Source organism: Oncorhynchus masou, chromosome 28 (genome assembly GCF_036934945.1).
Source record: "Oncorhynchus masou masou isolate Uvic2021 chromosome 28, UVic_Omas_1.1, whole genome shotgun sequence".
NCBI classification, from domain to species: Eukaryota; Metazoa; Chordata; class Actinopteri; order Salmoniformes; family Salmonidae; genus Oncorhynchus; species Oncorhynchus masou.
The window spans coordinates 39,650,286-39,669,451 of NC_088239.1; the positions used below are offsets into that span (position 1 = coordinate 39,650,286).

Below are 19,166 nucleotides of genomic sequence, written 5' to 3' on the forward strand. Positions count from 1 at the left end.
TTGCTCCATCCCTCCCTCCCTTGCAGGGCTCCGATGGGCCTCTGCTGAGCGGGAAACTGATAGGGTCACTATCCACACCCATCCTTTTGCTTCCCTCCACTCCTGGCTCGTTAGTATCATGTGTTGATATAGCGTTTGGGGAGATACAATTCTATTGTACTGCATGAGAAACTGCAATGGAATTCCACCATATTCTATCCTCATTCTCTACATAAGAGAAGTGGTGCCTCTGCTTTTATACCATTTGTGACTGCTTTAGACAGTTTTAGACTGCTGTCCACTTGTTTCGACCACCTCTGTCACTGGTCTCCTTTCTCTCCAGGTGTACAAGTGACTATGTGGGTAGCCGCTGCCAGTACTCCAACCCCTGCAACCCCTCGCCATGCCGCAACGGGGGCGAGTGCCGCGCCGTATCCCACGGCAACACTTTTGAGTTCCACTGCAAATGTCGACTGGGCTTCTCCGACCAGCTGTGCCTGACGCCTACCAACCATGCCTGCATGAGTTCGCCATGTCGCAATGGAGGGTCTTGTGACCTGATCACGCTCTCCGACTACCGCTGCCGCTGCCCGCCCGGATGGTCAGGTAGGATATTAAGATGTATATTTTTAAGGTAATTTCTGATTTTAGTGAACAGATACTGGGAGATGGTGACAGTAGGGAAAGATAGAGACACTGTATATACAAAAGTATATGGCTATTTCAGCCACCGCTGTTGCTGACGGGTGTATAACATCGTGCACATTCGTGCAATCTCCACAGACAAACATTGGCAGTAGACTGGCCTTACTAAAGGGCTTAGTGGCTTTCAACGTGGCACCATAATAGGATGACACATTTCCAACTTATCAGTTCGTCAAATTTCTGCCCTGCTCGAGCTACCCCAGTCAACTGTAAATGCTGTTATTGTGAAGTGGAAACGTCTAGCAGAAACAATGGCTCAGCCGCGAAGTGGTAGGCCACACAGCTCACAGAACGGGACTGCTGAGTGCTGAAGTGCGTAAAAAAATAGTCTGTCCTCGGTTGCAACACTCACTACCGAGTTCCAAACTGCCTCTGGAAGCAATGTCAGCACAAGAACTGTTCGTCGGGAAAGTCATAAAATGGGTTTCAATGGCCGAGCAGCCGCACACAAGCCTAAGATCCCCATGCGCAATGCCAAGCATCAGCTGGAGTGTTGTAAAGCTTGCCGCCATTGGACTCTGGAGCAGTGGAAACACGTTCTCTGGAGTGATGAAACACGCTTCACCATCTGGCAGTCTGACGGACAAATGTGGGTTTGGCAGATTCCAGGAAAACGCTACCTTCCCGACTGCGTAGTGCCAACTGTAAAGTTGGTAGAGGAAGATTAATGGTCTGGGGCTCTTTTTCATGCTTCAGGCTAGGCCCCTTAGTTCCAGTGAAGGGAAAACTTAACGCCACAGCATACAATGACATTCTTGAAGATTCTGTGCTTCAACTTTTTTTTTTTTGCAACAGTTTCGGGAAGGCCCCCCTCCTGTTACAGCATCCCCCGTGCGCAAAGCGAGATCCATACAGAAGTGGTTTGTCGAGATCAGTGTGGAAGAACTTGACTGGCCTGCATAGAGCCCTGACCCCAACCCCATCGAACACCTTTGGGATGAATTGGAACGCCAACTGCGAGCCAGGCCTAATCGCCCAACATGAATGCCTGACCTCACTAATGCTCTTGTGGCTGAATGGAAGCAAGTCCCCGCAGCCATGTTCCAACATCTAGTGGAATGCCTTCCCAGAAGAGTGAAGGCTGTTATAGCAGCAATGTTCCGACATCTATAGTTTTTGGCAAGTCGGTTAGGACATCTACTTTGTGCATGACACAAGTCATTTTTCCAACAGTTGTTTACAGACAGATTATTTCACTTATAATTCACTGTATCACAATTCCAGTTGTTCAGAAGTTTACATACACTAAGTTGACTGTGTTAAACAGCTTGGAAAATTCCAGAAAATGATGTCATGGCTTCAGAAGCTTCTGATAGGTTAATTGACATCATTAGAGTCAATTGGAGGTTTACCTGGGGATGTAGGCCTGCCTTCAAACTCAGTGCCTCTTTGCTTGACATCATTGGAAAATCAAAAGAAATCAGCCAAGAACTCAGAAAAATTGTAGACCTTCACAAGTCTGGTTCGTCCTTGGGCGCAATTTACAAATGCCTGAAGGTACCATGTTCATCTGTAAAAACAATGGTACGCAAGTATAAACACCATGGGACCACGCAGCCGTCATACCGCTCAGGAAGAAAACGCGTTCTGTCTCCTAGAAATGAACGTACTTTGGTGTGAAAAGTGCAAATCAATCCCAGAACAACAGCAAAGGACCTTGTGAAGACGCTGGAGGAAACCGGTACAAAAGTATCTATGTCCACAGTAAAAATTTGTCCTATATCGGCCACTCAGCAAGGAAGAAGTCACTGCTCCAAAATCGCCATTAAAAAAAGCCAGACTACAGTTTGCAACTGCACATGGGGACAAAGATCGTACTTTTTGGAGAAATGTCCCCTGGTCTGATGAAACAAAAATAGTAACAATTGTTTGGCCATCGTTATGTTTGGAGGAAAAAGGGTGTCATGTTGTGGGGGTGCTTTGCTGCAGGAGGGACTGGTGCACTTCACAAAGATGGCATCACGAGGAAGTAAAATGATGTGGATATATTGAAGCAACATCTCAAGACATCAGTTAAAGTTTGGTCGCAAATGGTCTTCCAAATGGACAATGACCCCATGCATACTTCCAAAGTTTTGGCAAAATGGCTTTACGACAACAAAGTCAAGGTATTGGAGTAGCCACCTCAAAGACCTGACCTCAACCCTATAGAAAATATGTGGGCAGAACTGAAAAAGCGTGTGCGAGCAAGGAGGCCTACAAACCTGACTCAGTTACACCAGCTCTGTCAGGAGGAATGGGCCAATATTCACCCAACTTATTGTGAGAAGCTTGTGGAAGGCTACCCGAAATGTTTGACCCAAGTTACACTAGTATTTGGTAGCAATGCCTTTAAACTGTTTATGTCAACTTCTGACCCACTGGGAATGTGATGAAAGAAATAAAAGCTGAAATAAATCATTCTCTCTACTATCTGACATTTCACATTCTTAAAATAGTGGTGATCCTAACTGACCTAAGACGGGGACTTTTTACTAGGATTAAATGTCAGGAATTGTGAGAAACTCTGTTTAAATGTATTTGGCTAAGGTGTATGTAAACCTCCGACTTCAACTGTATATATTTACAGGCCCATTTAATTTTGTTTGGCTTGCCATTCCAAATAAAATAAATTGCTCATATAATCCAAAAACAAGTCGCTGGGTGTGTAGGCAAAGCCATAAGCAAGTAGGTGAACTAGGATATGACTGAGGAGTTCATCAGGGTGATTTTTCTATCACGTAGACAAGTATTTTCCTTTCCATGGTATCAAGATCTTATCTATTTAACTTTCTATTAAAATGTATTTTATTGAGATCATTTGTTTATTTTTGGCATTTGAACACAAAATATTATTGGTCAACTACACGGTAATATAAAAGTTATATATTTTAGTGATCCAATACGTAATAATAATAATATAGTACACTTATCATAAAAAATATATATCTAGATCCTCTAAGGCCGTGGACGGATCCAAATTGTGGATACATTCTTTTTTTTAAAGAATCATCAGCCTACAATGACACCTTTTTGTTTTTAAGCCCTGGATTCCTAGCCTCTTAATGTTATTGTTGGATCTGATTTGAATAGCTGACATTTCGATTGTCAAACAAATAGATATGCCGATAGTGGACAACCTTGTTTTAATACTTTCTGAGAAGTAGCCATTATTTGCTATTTTACACCTAGGTGACTATACATAAATTTAACCCATTGAAATATTCCAGGCATTTATATATAAATTCCAGTCGTACTTTGTCAAAAGCCTTTTCAAAGTCAGCTGTGGTTTCACAGATTTTTCATAGTGTTCTATTGTTTCCAGTACTTGTCTTATATTATCTCCAATGTATCGTCCAGGTAAAAAACCTGTCTGATTAGGATGAATAATATCCGACAATACCTTATTTATTCATTTTGCTAGAATTTTTGCATCACAACACTAAAGTGTAAAAGGGGCCTCCAATTTCTTTTACGGACTGGATCTTTATATTTAACACTTGGGCCCTGTTTCAGTAATAATGAAATCAGACTTTCTTGTTGACTGTCTGATAATCTACCATTTTTATAGGACTGGTTAACACATGCTCATAGCGGTGCTCTGCTCTGAGTACATCAAAAAAGGTTTGGTATACCTCAACTGCCTAGAAGACCAGCATCCCGGAGTCTGCTCTTCACTGTTGATGATGAGACTGGTGTTTTTGTGGGTACTATTTAATGAAGCTGCCAGTTGAGGACTTGTGAGGCGTCTGTTTCTAAAACCAAACACTCTGTTTATAGTCCAATAATATATTTAAAACCATCCATCGACCTTGTGGATCTGTTTGAGCAATTTGCACAGTCGGATCAAAATCATTTTTCATTAATATCATCACCCCTTTTGAGTTTCTTTTCCCATGGGAGACATATATTTTCCCCACCCAGTCCCCTTTCCACACAATTTCATCTACATTTGTTGAATGAGTTTCCTGTAAACAAAATATATTATATTCATTCTCTTTTTAAGCTAGGAAATGATAATATTTTCTTATTTTCTGCTAAGCCATTACAATTATAAATGGCAATGCTTATTTCACCATTTACCATAATGAGATACAAGTTTAAATTATATTTATCATAATATATGTTTATAAACTTACCATTAAGAAGTACCATAATGATTGAGTGTCCATATAGCTGTACCGTGATATTTGCACTGCTACTAGGTAAACCTTGAATTGTTGATCTATGGGTCTTTAGCTAAGTCCAACTAACCTTTTGATATGCTGATCATCATTACTTTTATGTCATTTATATTATTTGTCCTACCTCTCTTATTACGAGATGGAGTCCAGACAAGCTATTTTAGGCCTATAGTGTAATTCACCATATCAAATGAATTGACAAGGAAAGTTTGAAGGGGGAGATAGAGAGACCGCTATAGTATTACTAGTGATGTCATGATTATCCCAGCATGTGCCTTATTCCAGAGGAAGATTTGCATTGGATTAGTTTTTCCCTAAATGCCTCATGTAATTCTTTATTTTTTAAATTCAGTTGAATATTTTATTTATTTTATCCGTTCTTTTACCAGATAAGTTGACTCATTTACAGCAACGACCTGGGGAATAGTTACGGTGGAGAGGGAGGGAGATGAATGAGCCAACTGTAAACTGGGGATTATTAGGTGACCGTGATGGTTTGAGGGCCAGATTGTGAATTTAGCCAGGACACTGGGGTTAACACCCCTACTCTTGCAATAAGTGCCATGTAATCTTTAATGACCTCAGAGTCAGGACACCCGTTTTATCATCCTATCCGAAAGACGGCACACAGGGCAGTGTCCCCAATCACTGCCCTGGGGCATTGGGATATTTTTTTAGACCAGAGGAAAGAGTGCCTCCAACACCACTTCCAGCAGCATCTGCTCTCCCATCCAGGGACTGACCAGGACCAACCCTGCTTAGCTTCAGAAGCAAGCCAGCAGTGGTATGCAGGGTGGTATGCTGCTGGCTCTATGCCGGAAGCCTGAGGGTTTTTATTCTAGGCGTAAGGATATTTCTACATCATGTCTAAATGATAAAAGGCTACCCTGATCCCTCATGCTTGGCTGCCTAGGTAAAGGTGTCCCCATAGGGTTAGTATTTAAATTGAGGAAATGTGATCATAATCATTATTTTAGCAATCCACGTTAGACGTCCCTCCTAGTCAAAAGGCTCTTGATCCTGCTGATGTGAGCTGCTGGACAGTGCACTTGCATTTGATATGCATTTTTGGATAAGACGAGCTCAGTGAGGAATCGGGGATTCCCTGTTTTGCAATCTTTTGCCTACATCAACAGCCACTGTCAGCCAGTTTCATTAAATAGACCTAGCACTATGCTTTTTTTATTGCACATTTAATTAAACTGACGATTTGGAGATGTTCAACTTCAATTAATTGGCACAAAATGGGCATCAGACAAATAAAAAACATTGTCTCTGGCTTGCATAACACGGATGTTGGTTGCCTAAATTGTGGTAGGCTAGGTCTAATATATAGGCTAGCATAGTCCAGCCTATTAATTAACTTCTAATTTACACATATCTGTCTTCACTATTCCCTTCTTGTGCAATTCATGCACCTCCACTGGCCATCTATCTTCCATCCTTTCTCTCTCTCTCTCTCCCATCCTCTCGCTCTTGCTGGATCGAATCCCTGAGCTGAAAAGGTAAAAATGTGTCATTCTGCCCTTGAGCAAGGCAGTTAACCCACTGTTTCCCGGGCCCCGAAGACGTGGATGTCGATTAAGGCAGCACCCTGCACCTCTGATTCAGAGAAGAAACATTTCAGTTGAATGCATTCAGTTGTTCAACGTACTAGGTATCCCCTTTCCCTTTCATTTCCCTCTTTATACCTCTCTTCCATCCTCTCTTCCTCTCTCTATTCCCCTATCTTTTCTTCCTCTCTCTTCCATCCTCTTATAGCTATTGAACCAGTAGCCTAGCCCAATTCGTGTCCCAAAAGTAGCAATATAGTTTGGTCACTTATTTTGAGCAAATACATTTATTTGAGGAAAGAGGCACCTTGCTCTTGCTTGCTGGATATAAAATAGGCTACTGCTTTCACAATGAACTGGCAGGGAAGTTTCAATGGCAAGCGCTTCTCTGGTGTGATGTAGTAGCTGAACAGAGATTGCAACCAGGCTAATGGGATACCAAGACAATAACGTTTATGTTTTCCTTAAATGTGTTCAAAAGCCAATCAACTATCCTGCACCATTCCCAGGGGGTTGTGGGAAGGTTGTATGCAAAATAACCATAGGACAACCATGCTATCACCAAGCTCTAACATATGGTTTTCAGAACATTATGTGCTAGCTGGGTATGGCCTAAATGAAGTGACCAAATTAAATACTGTTCATGCAGGTATGTTTGATGTTATTTCATTTGTTTTTCTTTGTTGTCATCCTATCCTCCTCCTCTAGGGAAGACATGCCAGATTGCCAACCCCTGTGCATCCAACCCCTGTGCCAACGGTGGACAATGCTCACCCTTCGAGTCCCACTACATCTGCGCATGCCTGCCCGCCTTTCATGGCCAGACCTGCAAGCTGGATGTCAATGAGTGTGCCCAGAAGTCGTCACCCTGTCGCAACGGGGGAATGTGTGTGAATGAGGTGGGCTCCTACCACTGCCGCTGCCCCCAGGAGTACACAGGTGCCAACTGTGAGACCCCCTACATGCCCTGCAACCCCTCTCCCTGCCACAGTGGGGGCACCTGCGTGCAGAAGGGGGACACCACCTATGACTGCAGCTGCCTGCCAGGTAACCCTTCACCCCTTTGCTCAAATCTATTAAAATACTTAATCTGTGCCTGTTTGAGCCTGCCTGGCATTGACTTTTCAATCATTTGTGTTTACCAAAGAGGTACTGTCAGGAATTGATTAATAGAGAGCTGTTGTAGCTTGGATGTGATTGGTGGATATAGGGCATTGCTAGTCTCTGGTTTCTGCTGGCAGGATATTATTGCGCAGACGTTTCCCAGCTAACACATTTAGTTCCTTGGAAGTTGTGGGAACGTACGTTTTTGGTTTCCCATTGGTTCCGGGAACGAAACCATGAGTTTCCTGACCTGTAAAACTGAACGTTTTTAAATGTTCTGTAAACGGAAGGGAAAAATCTTCCTGTTCTGGAAACGTAAATTTATAGATTGCTGGGAGGTTCTGAAAACATGCCTTTAAAACCTCTTAGGGATAGTGAGACGCTAGTGTCTCAAGTGGCCAATAGCCTCGGGAAATGCATAGCGCCAAATTCAAATAAAACACGATAAAACTCAAACTTTCATTAAATCACACATGCAGGGTACTCAATTAAAGCTACACTCGTTGTGAATCCAGCCAACATGTCAGATTTTTTTAAATGCTTTTCGGCGAAAGCATGAGAAGCTATTATCTGATAGCATGCACCCCCCCCCCCCTGAACCACCTGAACGAGTTGTAAACAAAATAATTAGCGTAGCCGGCGCTACACAAAATGCTGAAATAAAATATAAAACATGCATTACCTTTGACGAGCTTCTTTGTTGGCACTCCAATATGTTCCATAAACATCACAATTGTTCCTTTTTTTCCATTAATTCCGTCCATGTATACCCAAAATGTCCATTTATAAAGCAGGTTTGATCCGGAAAAAAACAGCTTTCCAAAACACAACGTCACTACAAAACATTTCAAAAGTTGCCTATAAACTTTGCCAAAATATTTCAAACTACTTTTGTAATACAACTTTAGGGATTTTTAAATGTTAATAATCGATCAAATTGTAGTCGCGGCACTCTGTATTCGATAGAGAAAGTCAACAAAACATGCACCTTTTTCCCTCTTGCGTAACTATCAACAGTGTAATGTTGTTCCAGGATATGCCTCTTCTTCGTTTCACCAATGATTAACTTCAACCTAATTCCAAAGACTGGTGACAATCCTGTGGAAGTTGTAGGAACTCTAAAATGGGCGCTAATTTCAAATTTTCCTTGGCAAAGACAACTGAGGGAACTGTCAGAGGAAAAAAAAATCTGAACAGTTTTTCCTTGGGGTTTTGCCTGCTACATAAGTTCTGTTATAGTCACAGACATGATTGAACCAGTTTTAGAAACCTCAGAGTGTTTTCTATCCACACCTACTAATAATATGCAAATAATATATTTCTGGCATGAGTAGCAGGAAGTTGAAATTGTGCACGCTATTTATCCAAAAGTGGAAATGCTGCCCCCTATCTCTAAGAAGTTCAATAGAACCATGAGGAAACCTGTAGGAAACGTTATGGCTAACTCCTGAAATTCCCACAGAAGAACGTTGTTTCTTAATGTTCTCTGAAATATTTTAGAACATTCTCAAAGTCAAAACAGTTGGAGAACTTTCCTTGAATATTGCCAACATTTAAATTAAATGTAACCCTGTTTGAACATTTATGAAAGTAATGAATTACAGAGAAAATATATATATATTTTTGTCAAGTTCCTTAAATGTGCTGAGAATGTTCTAAGGCCAAGCAACTATCCTGCACCATTCCCAGAAAGTTATGCAAAGGTTGTGTGCAAAATAATCATAGGACAAGCATGCTCTCACCAAGCTCTAAGAAGCATATGGTTCAATGTACGCTATGTGCTAGCTGTGTTCCCCCTGATAACTACTCACACACACACACACACACACACACACACACACACACACACACACACACACACACATCAAACAGGTTTTCTGTTTCCAAATGGTTTGACAAGCCAATTGGGATTCCCCCTTGGTGGGAAACTACAGTTGTAGAGCTATTGTGTAAGATAGTGATTAATGGTGGTTAGGGATGTTATGGTGAAAGTATTACCTCTATACCGGCGGTCACGAGTCATGACCACAGTCAAATTCCACCTGACCATTTAGTCACAGTAACTAGGCTTCTCCAAAACTTCGCTCTGATGCTACTGGTGGTCATTAGTAGTCTACTAGTGCTTGCTAACTGCCAGTTGCTAATGGCCTGGTACTCCGGGATCTGTTGTCCCTCTAATCACTCTGACATCAATACAAATGCAATCGAAAATAAAATCAAACACTTCATGAGAGCCCATGAGCTCATGTTGCGCAACATTTATATAGACTATGCATTTGAGTGAGAACAGAGTTTTGATGGCCTCTACTAATAAGAGGATCCCATCAGCTTTCTGCAGGCTAGGCCTGCTATATTTATTTCTCAACATTCCTAATATTAAGCACATTGCTTTCGCTTTACAACAGGAGTATAGCCTTCCTGGTAGGCATGAAAACGATCAAATCTAAATATACAGTGGGGCAAAAAAAAGTATTTAGTCAGCCACCATTTGTGCAAATTGTCAAACTTAAAAAGATGAGAGAGGCCTGTAATTTTCATCATAGGTACACTTCAACTATGACAGACAAAATTTGAGAGAAAAAATCCAGAAAATCACATTGAAGGATTTTTAATGCATTTATTTGCAAATTTATGGTGGGAAATAAGTATTTGGTCACCTACAAACAAGTAAGATTTCTGGCTCTCACAGACCTGTAACTTCTTCTTTAAGAGGCTCCTCTGTCCTCCACTCGTTACCTGTATTAAAGGCACCTGTTTGAACTTGTTATCAGTATAAAAGACACCTGTCCACAACCTCAAACAGTCACACTCCAAACTCCACTATGACCAAGACCAAAGAGCTGTCAAAGGACACCAGAAACAAAATTGTAGACCTGCACCAGGCTGGGAAGACTGAATCTGCAATAGGTAAGCAGCTTGGTTTGAAGAAATCCACTGTGGGAGCAATTATTAGGAAATGGAAGACATACAAGACCACTGATAATCTCCCTCGATCTGGGGCTCCACGCAAGATCTCACCCCGTGGGGTCAAAATGATCACAAGAACGGTGAGCAAAAATCCCAGAACCACACGGGGGGGACCTAGTGAATGACCTGCAGAGAGCTGGGACCAAAGTAACAAAGCCTACCATCAGTAGCAGATTACGCCGCCAGGGACTTAAATCCTGCAGTGCCAGACGTATCCCCCTGCTTATGCCAGTACATGTCCAGGCCCGTCTGAAGTTTGCTAGATAGCATTTGGATGATCCAGAAGAAGATTGGGAGAATGTCATATGGTCAGATGAAACCAAAATATAACTTTTTGGTAAAACTCAATTCGTCGTGTTTGGAGGACAAAGAATGCTGAGTTGTATCCAAAGAACACCATACCTACTGTGAAGCATGGGGGTGGAAACATCATGCTTTGGGGCTGTTTTTCTGCAAAGGGACCAGTACGACTGATCCGTGTAAAGGAAAGAATGAATGGGGCCATGTATTGTGAGATTTTCAGTGAAAACCTCCTTTCATCAGCAAGTATATGAAACGTGGCTGGTCTTTCAGCATGACAATGATCCCAAACACACTGCCCGGGCAACAAAGGAATGGCTTCGTAAGAAGCATTTCAAGGTCCTGGAGTGGCCTAGCCAGTCTCCAGATCTCAGCCCCATAGAAAATCTTTGGAGGGAGTTGAAAGTCCATGTAGCCCAGCAACAGCCCCAAAACATGACTGCTCTAGAGGAGATCTGCATGGAGGAATGGGCCAAAATACCAGCAACAGTGTGTGAAAACCTTGTGAAGACCTCTGTCATTGCCAACAAAGAGTATATAACAAAGTATTGAGAAACTTTTGTTATTGACCAAATACTTATTTTCCACCATAATTTGCAAATAAATTCATTAAAAATCCTTCAATGTGATTTTCTGGATATTTTTTCTAATTTTGTCCGTCAATGTTTAAGTGTACCTATGATGAAACTTACAGGCCCCACTCATCTTTAAGTGGGAGAACTTGCACAATTGGTGGCTGACTAAATACTTTTTTGACCCACTGTATTTGATTCTTCAAAGTAGCCACCCTTTGCCTTGATGAGAGCTTTGCACACTCTTGGAATTCTCTGAACCAACTTCATGAGGAATACTTTAACAACATTCTTGAAGGAGTTCCCACATATGCTGAGCACTTGTTGGCTGCTTTTCCTTCACTTTGCGGTTCAACCCATCCCAAACCATCTCAATTGGGTTGAGGTCAGATGATTGTGGAGGCCAGGTCATCTGATGCAGCACTCCATCACTCTCCTTCTTGGACAAATAGCCCTTACACAGCCTGGAGGTGGGTTTTGGGTCATTGCCCCGTTGAAAAGCAAATCAGATGGGATGGCGTAATGTTGCAGAATGCTGTGGTAGCCATGCTGTTTAAATGTGCCATGAATTCTAAATAAATCACAGTGTCACCAGCAATGCACCTTCACACCTCCTCCATGCTTCATGGTGGGAACTACACATGCAGAGATCATCTGTTAAATTACTCTGCATCTCACAAAGACACGGCGGTTGGAACCAAAAATCTCATATTTTAGCTCATCAGACCAAAGGACAGAATTCCACCGGTCTAATGTCCATTGCTCGTGTTTCTTGGCCCAAGCAGGTCTCTTCTTCTTATTGGTGTCCTTTTAGTAGTGGTTTCTTTGCAGCAATTCAACCATGAAGGCCTGATTCACACAGTCTCCTCTGAACAGTTGATGTTGAGATGTGTCTATTACTTGAACTATGAAGCATTTATTTGGGCTGGAATTTCTGAGGCTGGTAACTCGTATGTACATATCTCCTGCAGCAGAGGTAACTCTGGGTCTTCCTTTCCTGTGGCGGTCCTCATGAGAGCCAGTTTCATCATAGCGCCTGATGCGTCTGCATTTGAAGATACTTTCAAAGTTCTTGACAGTTTCCAGATTGACTGACCTTCATGTAAAGCAATGATGGACTGTCTTGCCATAATATGGACTTGTTTTTTAACCAAATAGGGCTATCTTCTGTATACCACCCCTACCTTGTCACAACACAACTGATTTAGCTCAAACACATTAAGAAGGAAAGAAATTCCACAAATTAACTTTTAACAAGGCACACCTGTTAATTGAAATGCATTCCAGATGACTACCTCATGAAGAGAGAATGCCAAGAGTGTGCAAAACTTTCATCAAGGCAAAGCATGGCTACTTTGAAGAATCTCAAAAACACTTTTCTGTTATTAATGTTTGTATCACAACTAAAGTGACCAAATAACTCCAAATGTACAGTGCCATGAAAAAGTATTTGCCCCCTTTCTAATTTTCTCTATTTTTGCACATTTCTTTATACTGAATGTTATCAGATCTTCAACCAAAACCTCATATTAGATGAAGGGAACCTGAGTTAACAAATAACAAAGTATACTTATTTAATTTATTTAATTTACAATGTTATGCAACTCAAGTTCCCCTGTGTGAGAAAGTAATTGTCCCCTTATACTCAATGACTGGTTTTGCCACCTTTAGCTGTAATGACTGCAACCAAATGCTTCCTGTAGTTGTTGATCAGTCTCTCACAAAGCTGTATAAGAATTTTGGCCCACTCTTGCATGCAGAATTGCGTTAACTCAGCAATATTTGTGGGTTTTCAAGCATGAACTGCTCGTTTTATTTCCTGCCACAACATCTCAATTGGGATTAGGTCTGGACTTTGACTAGGCCATTCCAAAACTTCAAATTTGTTGCATTTTAGCCATTTTCATGTAGACTTGATTGTGTGTTTTGGATCATTGTCTTGCTGCATGACCCAGCTGCGCTTCAGCTTTAGCTCACAAACATTATGGCCTGACATTCTCCCATAGAATTATCTGATACAGAGCAGAGCATGGTTCCTTCTATTAAGGCAATTCGTCCAGGTCCTGAGGCAACAAAGCATCCCTAATCCATCACACTTCCACCAACATGCTTGACCATTGGCATTTGAAAATAGAGTTTTGGATGGCCACTATTTAACAAGTGATCCCAGGATTATTTTGCTGCTATATCTGTTGTTCAATTCTTCAAATGAAGCACATGAATCCGCTTTACAACTTGGCATACATAGGCGGCGTATGAGTTTCAAGTTTGGTGAAGCAAATTTTCACCATAAAAATTCCCCTTAATAGAAAAGCATTCCATGCATAATTGCATTTGCAGACTTATGTAAGATAGCATACTGTTTGTAAAGTGATGAGAAGATTGGCTGGTCATAATTTAGGCTAATAATATAACTCAATCACTGTTCGCAAAAAACGACCGTTCAATGCATAGCTGAGCACTTATAGTGTAGATTAGGCCTAGGCTATATTGGATACTGTACATTTCTTTCTTTGCATGGGAAAATGTTGCCTTTTTATAAACACATTTCATAAAATTCTACTACACATTATATGACTGGAGACATTCGCACAATCTTTTTTATTCAACAAATTACAAGTTAGCCTACTCAACTGATACTGACAAGTAGATACAATAAAAACGACCATATAATAGGCCTAAGAGAAGGCGAGACACAGAATATGATGTTCATCTAAACTGGAGGAGGAAATTGTAAAAAAAAGCAAACCTTTAAGTAGCACTGACCCAACAATGATGAATAGTGAATATCTTCTGTGCCAATAATATAGGCTATACTGTTGTTCGGTCAATTAAGTTGAGAATTTTGATACGACATTAGTATTTTTATTGTGTTCTCTTTACAGTAATAACCATTTGCTTACCAAATTATGTTTTCCTGCATTGTATTATGAAATATTGCAATATGGCTGGCTTAGCCGCTCAACTTTTCAGACCGTTGCAACTCAACAATAATCTTCCCAAATTGCACACGCTGCCTTTCCTTCTGACTGTAGGCACGATGTATTTTTTTAAGAAGCTACTGATCCAAGTCATGCTTTAGTAGCCTATTTTATTATATATTTTTTATGTATGCTAATTAGCCTGTCGCCCCTCAGACTGGGGCAAAGGTTCACCTTTCAACAGAAAGTGCATTCGGAAAGTTTTCCGACCCCTTGACTTTTTCCACATTTTGTTACATTACAGCCTTATTCTAAAATTGATTATTGTTTTTCTCCCCTTTATCTAACTACACACAATACCCCATAATGACAAAGCAAAAACTGACATTTTTGCAAATGTATAAAAAAAATGTAATATCACATTTACATAAGTATTCAGGCCCTTTACTCAGTACTTTGTTGAAGCACCTTTGGCAGCGTTAACTTCTTATGGCTGGGGTAGAATTGAGTAGCTTGGATGAATAAAGTGCCGCGAGTAAACTGCCTGCTATTCAGTCCCAGTTGCTAATATATGCATAGTATTAGTATATTTGGATAGAAAACACTGAACTTTCTAAACCTGTTTGAATGATGTCTGTGAGTATAACATAAATCATATGGCAGGCAAAAACCTGAAGAAATCAGGAAGTGGGAAATCTGAGGTTGGTCGAAATCTGAGGTTGCTCATTCCCTATTGAAGGTACAGTGGGATATTGGTCATATTGGATATTGTTCATGTTGCACTTCCTAAGGCTTCCACTAGATGTCAACAGTCTTTAGAACCTTGTTTGATGCTTCTACTGTGAAGTGGGGCAGAATGAGAGGGGAATGAGTCAGGGCTCTGCCAGAATGCCTTGAGCTTGTGACGCTTGTTCATGTGAGAGTTAGCTCGGGTTCCATTGCATTTCTGAAGACAAGGGAATTCTCCGGTTGGAACGTTATTGAAGATTTATGTTAAAAACATCCTAAAGATTGATTCTATACATCGTTTGACATGTTTCTACGGATTGTAATGGAATTTTTTGACATTTCGTCTGCTCCTAGTGAACGCACTTCGTGAGTTTGGATTTGTTTACAAAACGCACTAACAAAAGTAGCTATTTGGACATAAGTGATGGACATTATCGAGCAAAACAAACATTTATTGTGGAACTGGGATTCCTGGGAGTGCATTCTGATGAAGATCATCAAAGGTAAGTGAATATTTATAATGTTATTTCTGACTTCTGTTGACTGCACAACATGGCGGATATCTTTTTGGCTTGTTTGGGCTCTGAGCTCCGTACTCAGATTATTGCATGGTTTGCTTTTTCCGTAAAGCTTTTTTGAAATCTGACAGCGGTTGCATTAAGGAGAAGTGGATCTATAATTCCGTGCCTAATAGTTGTATCTTTTATCAATGTTTATTATGAGTATTTCTGTAAATTGAGGTGGCTCTCTGCAAAATCACTGGATGTTTTTGAAACTACTGAAAATGCGCCAATGTATACTGAGATTTTTTTATTTAAGTATTAACTTTATCGAAAATATGTATTGTGTTACATGTATTGTGTAACATGACGTCCTATGAGTGTCATCTGATGAAGATCATCAAAGGTTAGTAATTAATTCTCTCTCTATTTCTGATTTATGGCTGTGGTTTTCTGTAACTTGGCTCTGACCTAACAATCGTTTGTGGTGCTTTCGCCGTAAAGCCTATTTGAAATCGGACACTGGTGGGATTAACAAGAGGTGTATCTTTTAAAATGGTGTGAAGTACTTGTATGTCTGAGGAATTTTAATTATGAGATTTCTGTTTTGAATTTGGCGCCCTGCACTTTCACTGGCTGTTGTCATATCGATCCCGTTAGCTGGATCTCAGCCCTAAGAAGTTTTTAACAGCCTCAGGCCTTCTTGAGTATGACGCTACAAGCTTGGCACACCTGTATTTTGGGAGTTTCTCCCATTCTTCTCTGCAGATCCTCTCAAGCTTTGTCCGGTTGGATGGGGAGCGTCGCTGCACAACTATTTTCAGGTCTCTCCAGAGATCTCAACGACATTCAGAGACTTGTCCTGAAGCCACTCCTGCGTTGTCTTGGCTGTGTGCTTAGGGTCGTTGTCCTGTTGGAAGGGGAACCTTCGCCCCAGTCTGAGGTCCTGAGTGCTCTTTATCAAGGGTCTCTCTGTACTCCGTTCATCTTTCCCTCGATCCTGATTCCTGACTAGACTCTGTCCCTGCTGCTGAAAAACATCCCCACAACATGATGCTGCCACCAACATGCTTCACTGTAGCGACGGTGTTAGATGTGACGCTTGGCATTCAGGACAAAAAGTTCAACATTGGTTTCATCAGACCAGAGAATCTTGTTTCTCATGGTCTGAGAGTCCTTTAGGTGCCTTTTTGACAAACTCCAATTGGGCTGTCACGTGCCTTTTACTGAGGAGTGGCTTCTATCTGGCCACTCTACCATAATGGCCTGATTGGTGGAGTGCTGCAGAGATGGTTGTCCTTCTGGAAGGTTCTCCGCAGAGGAGCTCTAGAGCTCTATCAGAGTGGCCATTGGGTTCTTGGTCACCTCTCTCACCAAGGTCCCTCTCCCCTGATTGCTCAGTTTGTGCAGGTGGCCAGCTTATAGAAGTCTTGCTTGTTCCAAACTTCTTCCATTTAAGAATGATGGAGGCCACTGTGTTCTTGGGGGACCTTCAATGCTGCAGAAATGTGTTGGTACCCTTCCTCAGATCGATGCCTCGACACAAACCTGTCTCAGAGCTCTACGAACAATTCCTTCGACCTCATGACTTGGTTTTTGCTCGGACATGCGCTGTCAACTGTGGGACTTTATATAGACAGGTGTGTGCCTTTCCAAATCATGTCCAATCAATTAAATAAACCACAGGTGGACTCCAATCAAGTTGTAGAAACATCAATGATGATAAATGGAAACAGGATGCACCTGAGCTCAATTTCGAGTCTCATAACAAAGGGTCTGCATACTTATGTAAATAACGTATTTCTGTTTTTTTATGCTTAACAAATTTGCAAACATTTCTAAAAACCTGTTTTTGCTTTGTCAGTATGTGATATTGTGTGTAGATGGATGAAAAATATACAGTTGAAGTCAGAAGTTTACAAACACTTAGGTCATTAAACTTGTTTTTCAACCACCACAATTTCTTGTTAACAAACTATAGTTTTGGCAAGTCGGTTAGGAGATCTACTTTGTTTATGACACAAGTATTTTTTTCCAACAATTGTTTACAGACAGATTATTTCACTGTATCACAATTCCAGTGGGTCAGAAGTTTACATACACTAAGTTGACTGTGCCTTTAAACAGCTTGGAAAATTCCAGAAAATTGTGTCTGGACTTTAGAAGCTTCTGATTGACTCAAATTATGTCAATGAGCCTATTGGAGGTGCACCTGGGTATGTTTTTCAAGGACTACCTTCAAACACGGTGCCTCTTTGCTTGACATCATGGGAAAATCAAAAGAAATCAGCCAAGACCCCAGAAAAAAAGTTTTAGACCTCCAGAAGTCTGGTTCATCCTTGGGAGCAATTTCCAAATGCCTGAATGTCCCACGTTCATCTGTACAAACAATGGTACGCAAGTATAGACACCATGGGACCACGCAGCCGTCATACCGCTCAGGATGAAGACACGTCGTGTCTCCTGGAGATGAACGTACTTTGGTGCATTAAGTGCAAATCAATCTCAGAACAACAGCAAAGGAAGATGCTGGCTGGAGGAAACCGGTACAAAAGTATCTATATCCACAGTAAAACGAGTACTATATCGACATAACCTGGAAGGTTGCTCAGCAAGAAAGAGGCCACTGCTCCAAAACCGCCCAAAAAAATCCAGACTACGGTTTGCAACTGCACATGGAGACAAAGATCATACTTTTTGGAGAAATGTCCTCTGGTCTGATGAAACTAAAATAGAACTGTTTTGCCATATTGACCATTGTTATGTTTGGAGGAAATGGGGGGGATGCTTGCAAGCTGAAGAACACCATCCCAACCATGAAGCACGGGGGTGGCAGCTTCATGTTGTGTGGGTGCTATGCTGCAGAGGGGAAAGGTGCACTTCACAAAATAGATGGTATCATGAGGGGGGGAAATGATGTGCATATATTGAAGCAACATCTCAAGACATCAGTCAGGAAGCTTGGTCACAAATGGATCTCCCAAATGGACAATGACCCCAAGCATACTTCCAAAGTTGTGGCAAATTGGCTTAAGGACAACAAAGACAAGGTATTGGTGTGGCCATCACAAAGCCCTGACCTCAATCCTATAGAACATTTGTGGGCAGAACTGAAAATGCGTGTGCGAGCAAGGAGGTCTACAAACCTGACTCAGTTACACCAGCTCTGTCAGGAGGAATGGGCCAGAATTCACCCAACTTATTGTGGGTAGCTTGCGGAAGGCTACCCAAAACATTTGACCCAAGTTAAACAATGTAAAGGCAATGCTACCAAATACTAATTGAGTGTATGTAAACTTCTGACCCACTGGGAATGTGATGAAAGAAATAAAAGCTGAAATAAATCATTCTCTCTACTATTATTGAAAATTCTTAAAATAAAGTGGTGATCCGAACTGACAGGGAATTTTTACTAGGATTAAATGTCAGGAATTGTGATAATCTGAGTTTAAATGTATTTGGCGAAGGTGTATGTAAACTTCCGACTTCAACTGTATATTGAATCCATTTTTAGAAAAGGCTGTAACGTAACAAAATTTGGAAAAATTAAATGCTTTCCGAATGCACTGTAATTTTGGCATTTAATTCAATATACTTTAGGAAAAGATTCTCCTAGCCTTATGGCTTCGCTGCTTATGCTTGCATATTAAAAACATAGGCATTTAGGAGGACC

At 41.2% G+C, this 19,166-nt stretch overlaps 1 protein-coding gene across 1 annotated transcript in view; it reads left to right on the forward strand.

Moving 5' to 3' along the window:
- Window positions 1–19,166, forward strand: part of LOC135517564 (neurogenic locus notch homolog protein 1-like) — a 68,030-nt gene that overhangs the window by 14,639 nt on the left and 34,225 nt on the right. The window contains exons 3-4 of the mRNA XM_064941975.1: window positions 323–585; window positions 7,109–7,447. Of these exons, the coding sequence (XP_064798047.1) occupies window positions 323–585; window positions 7,109–7,447 (602 nt within the window). The remainder of the gene's footprint in view (window positions 1–322; window positions 586–7,108; window positions 7,448–19,166) is intronic.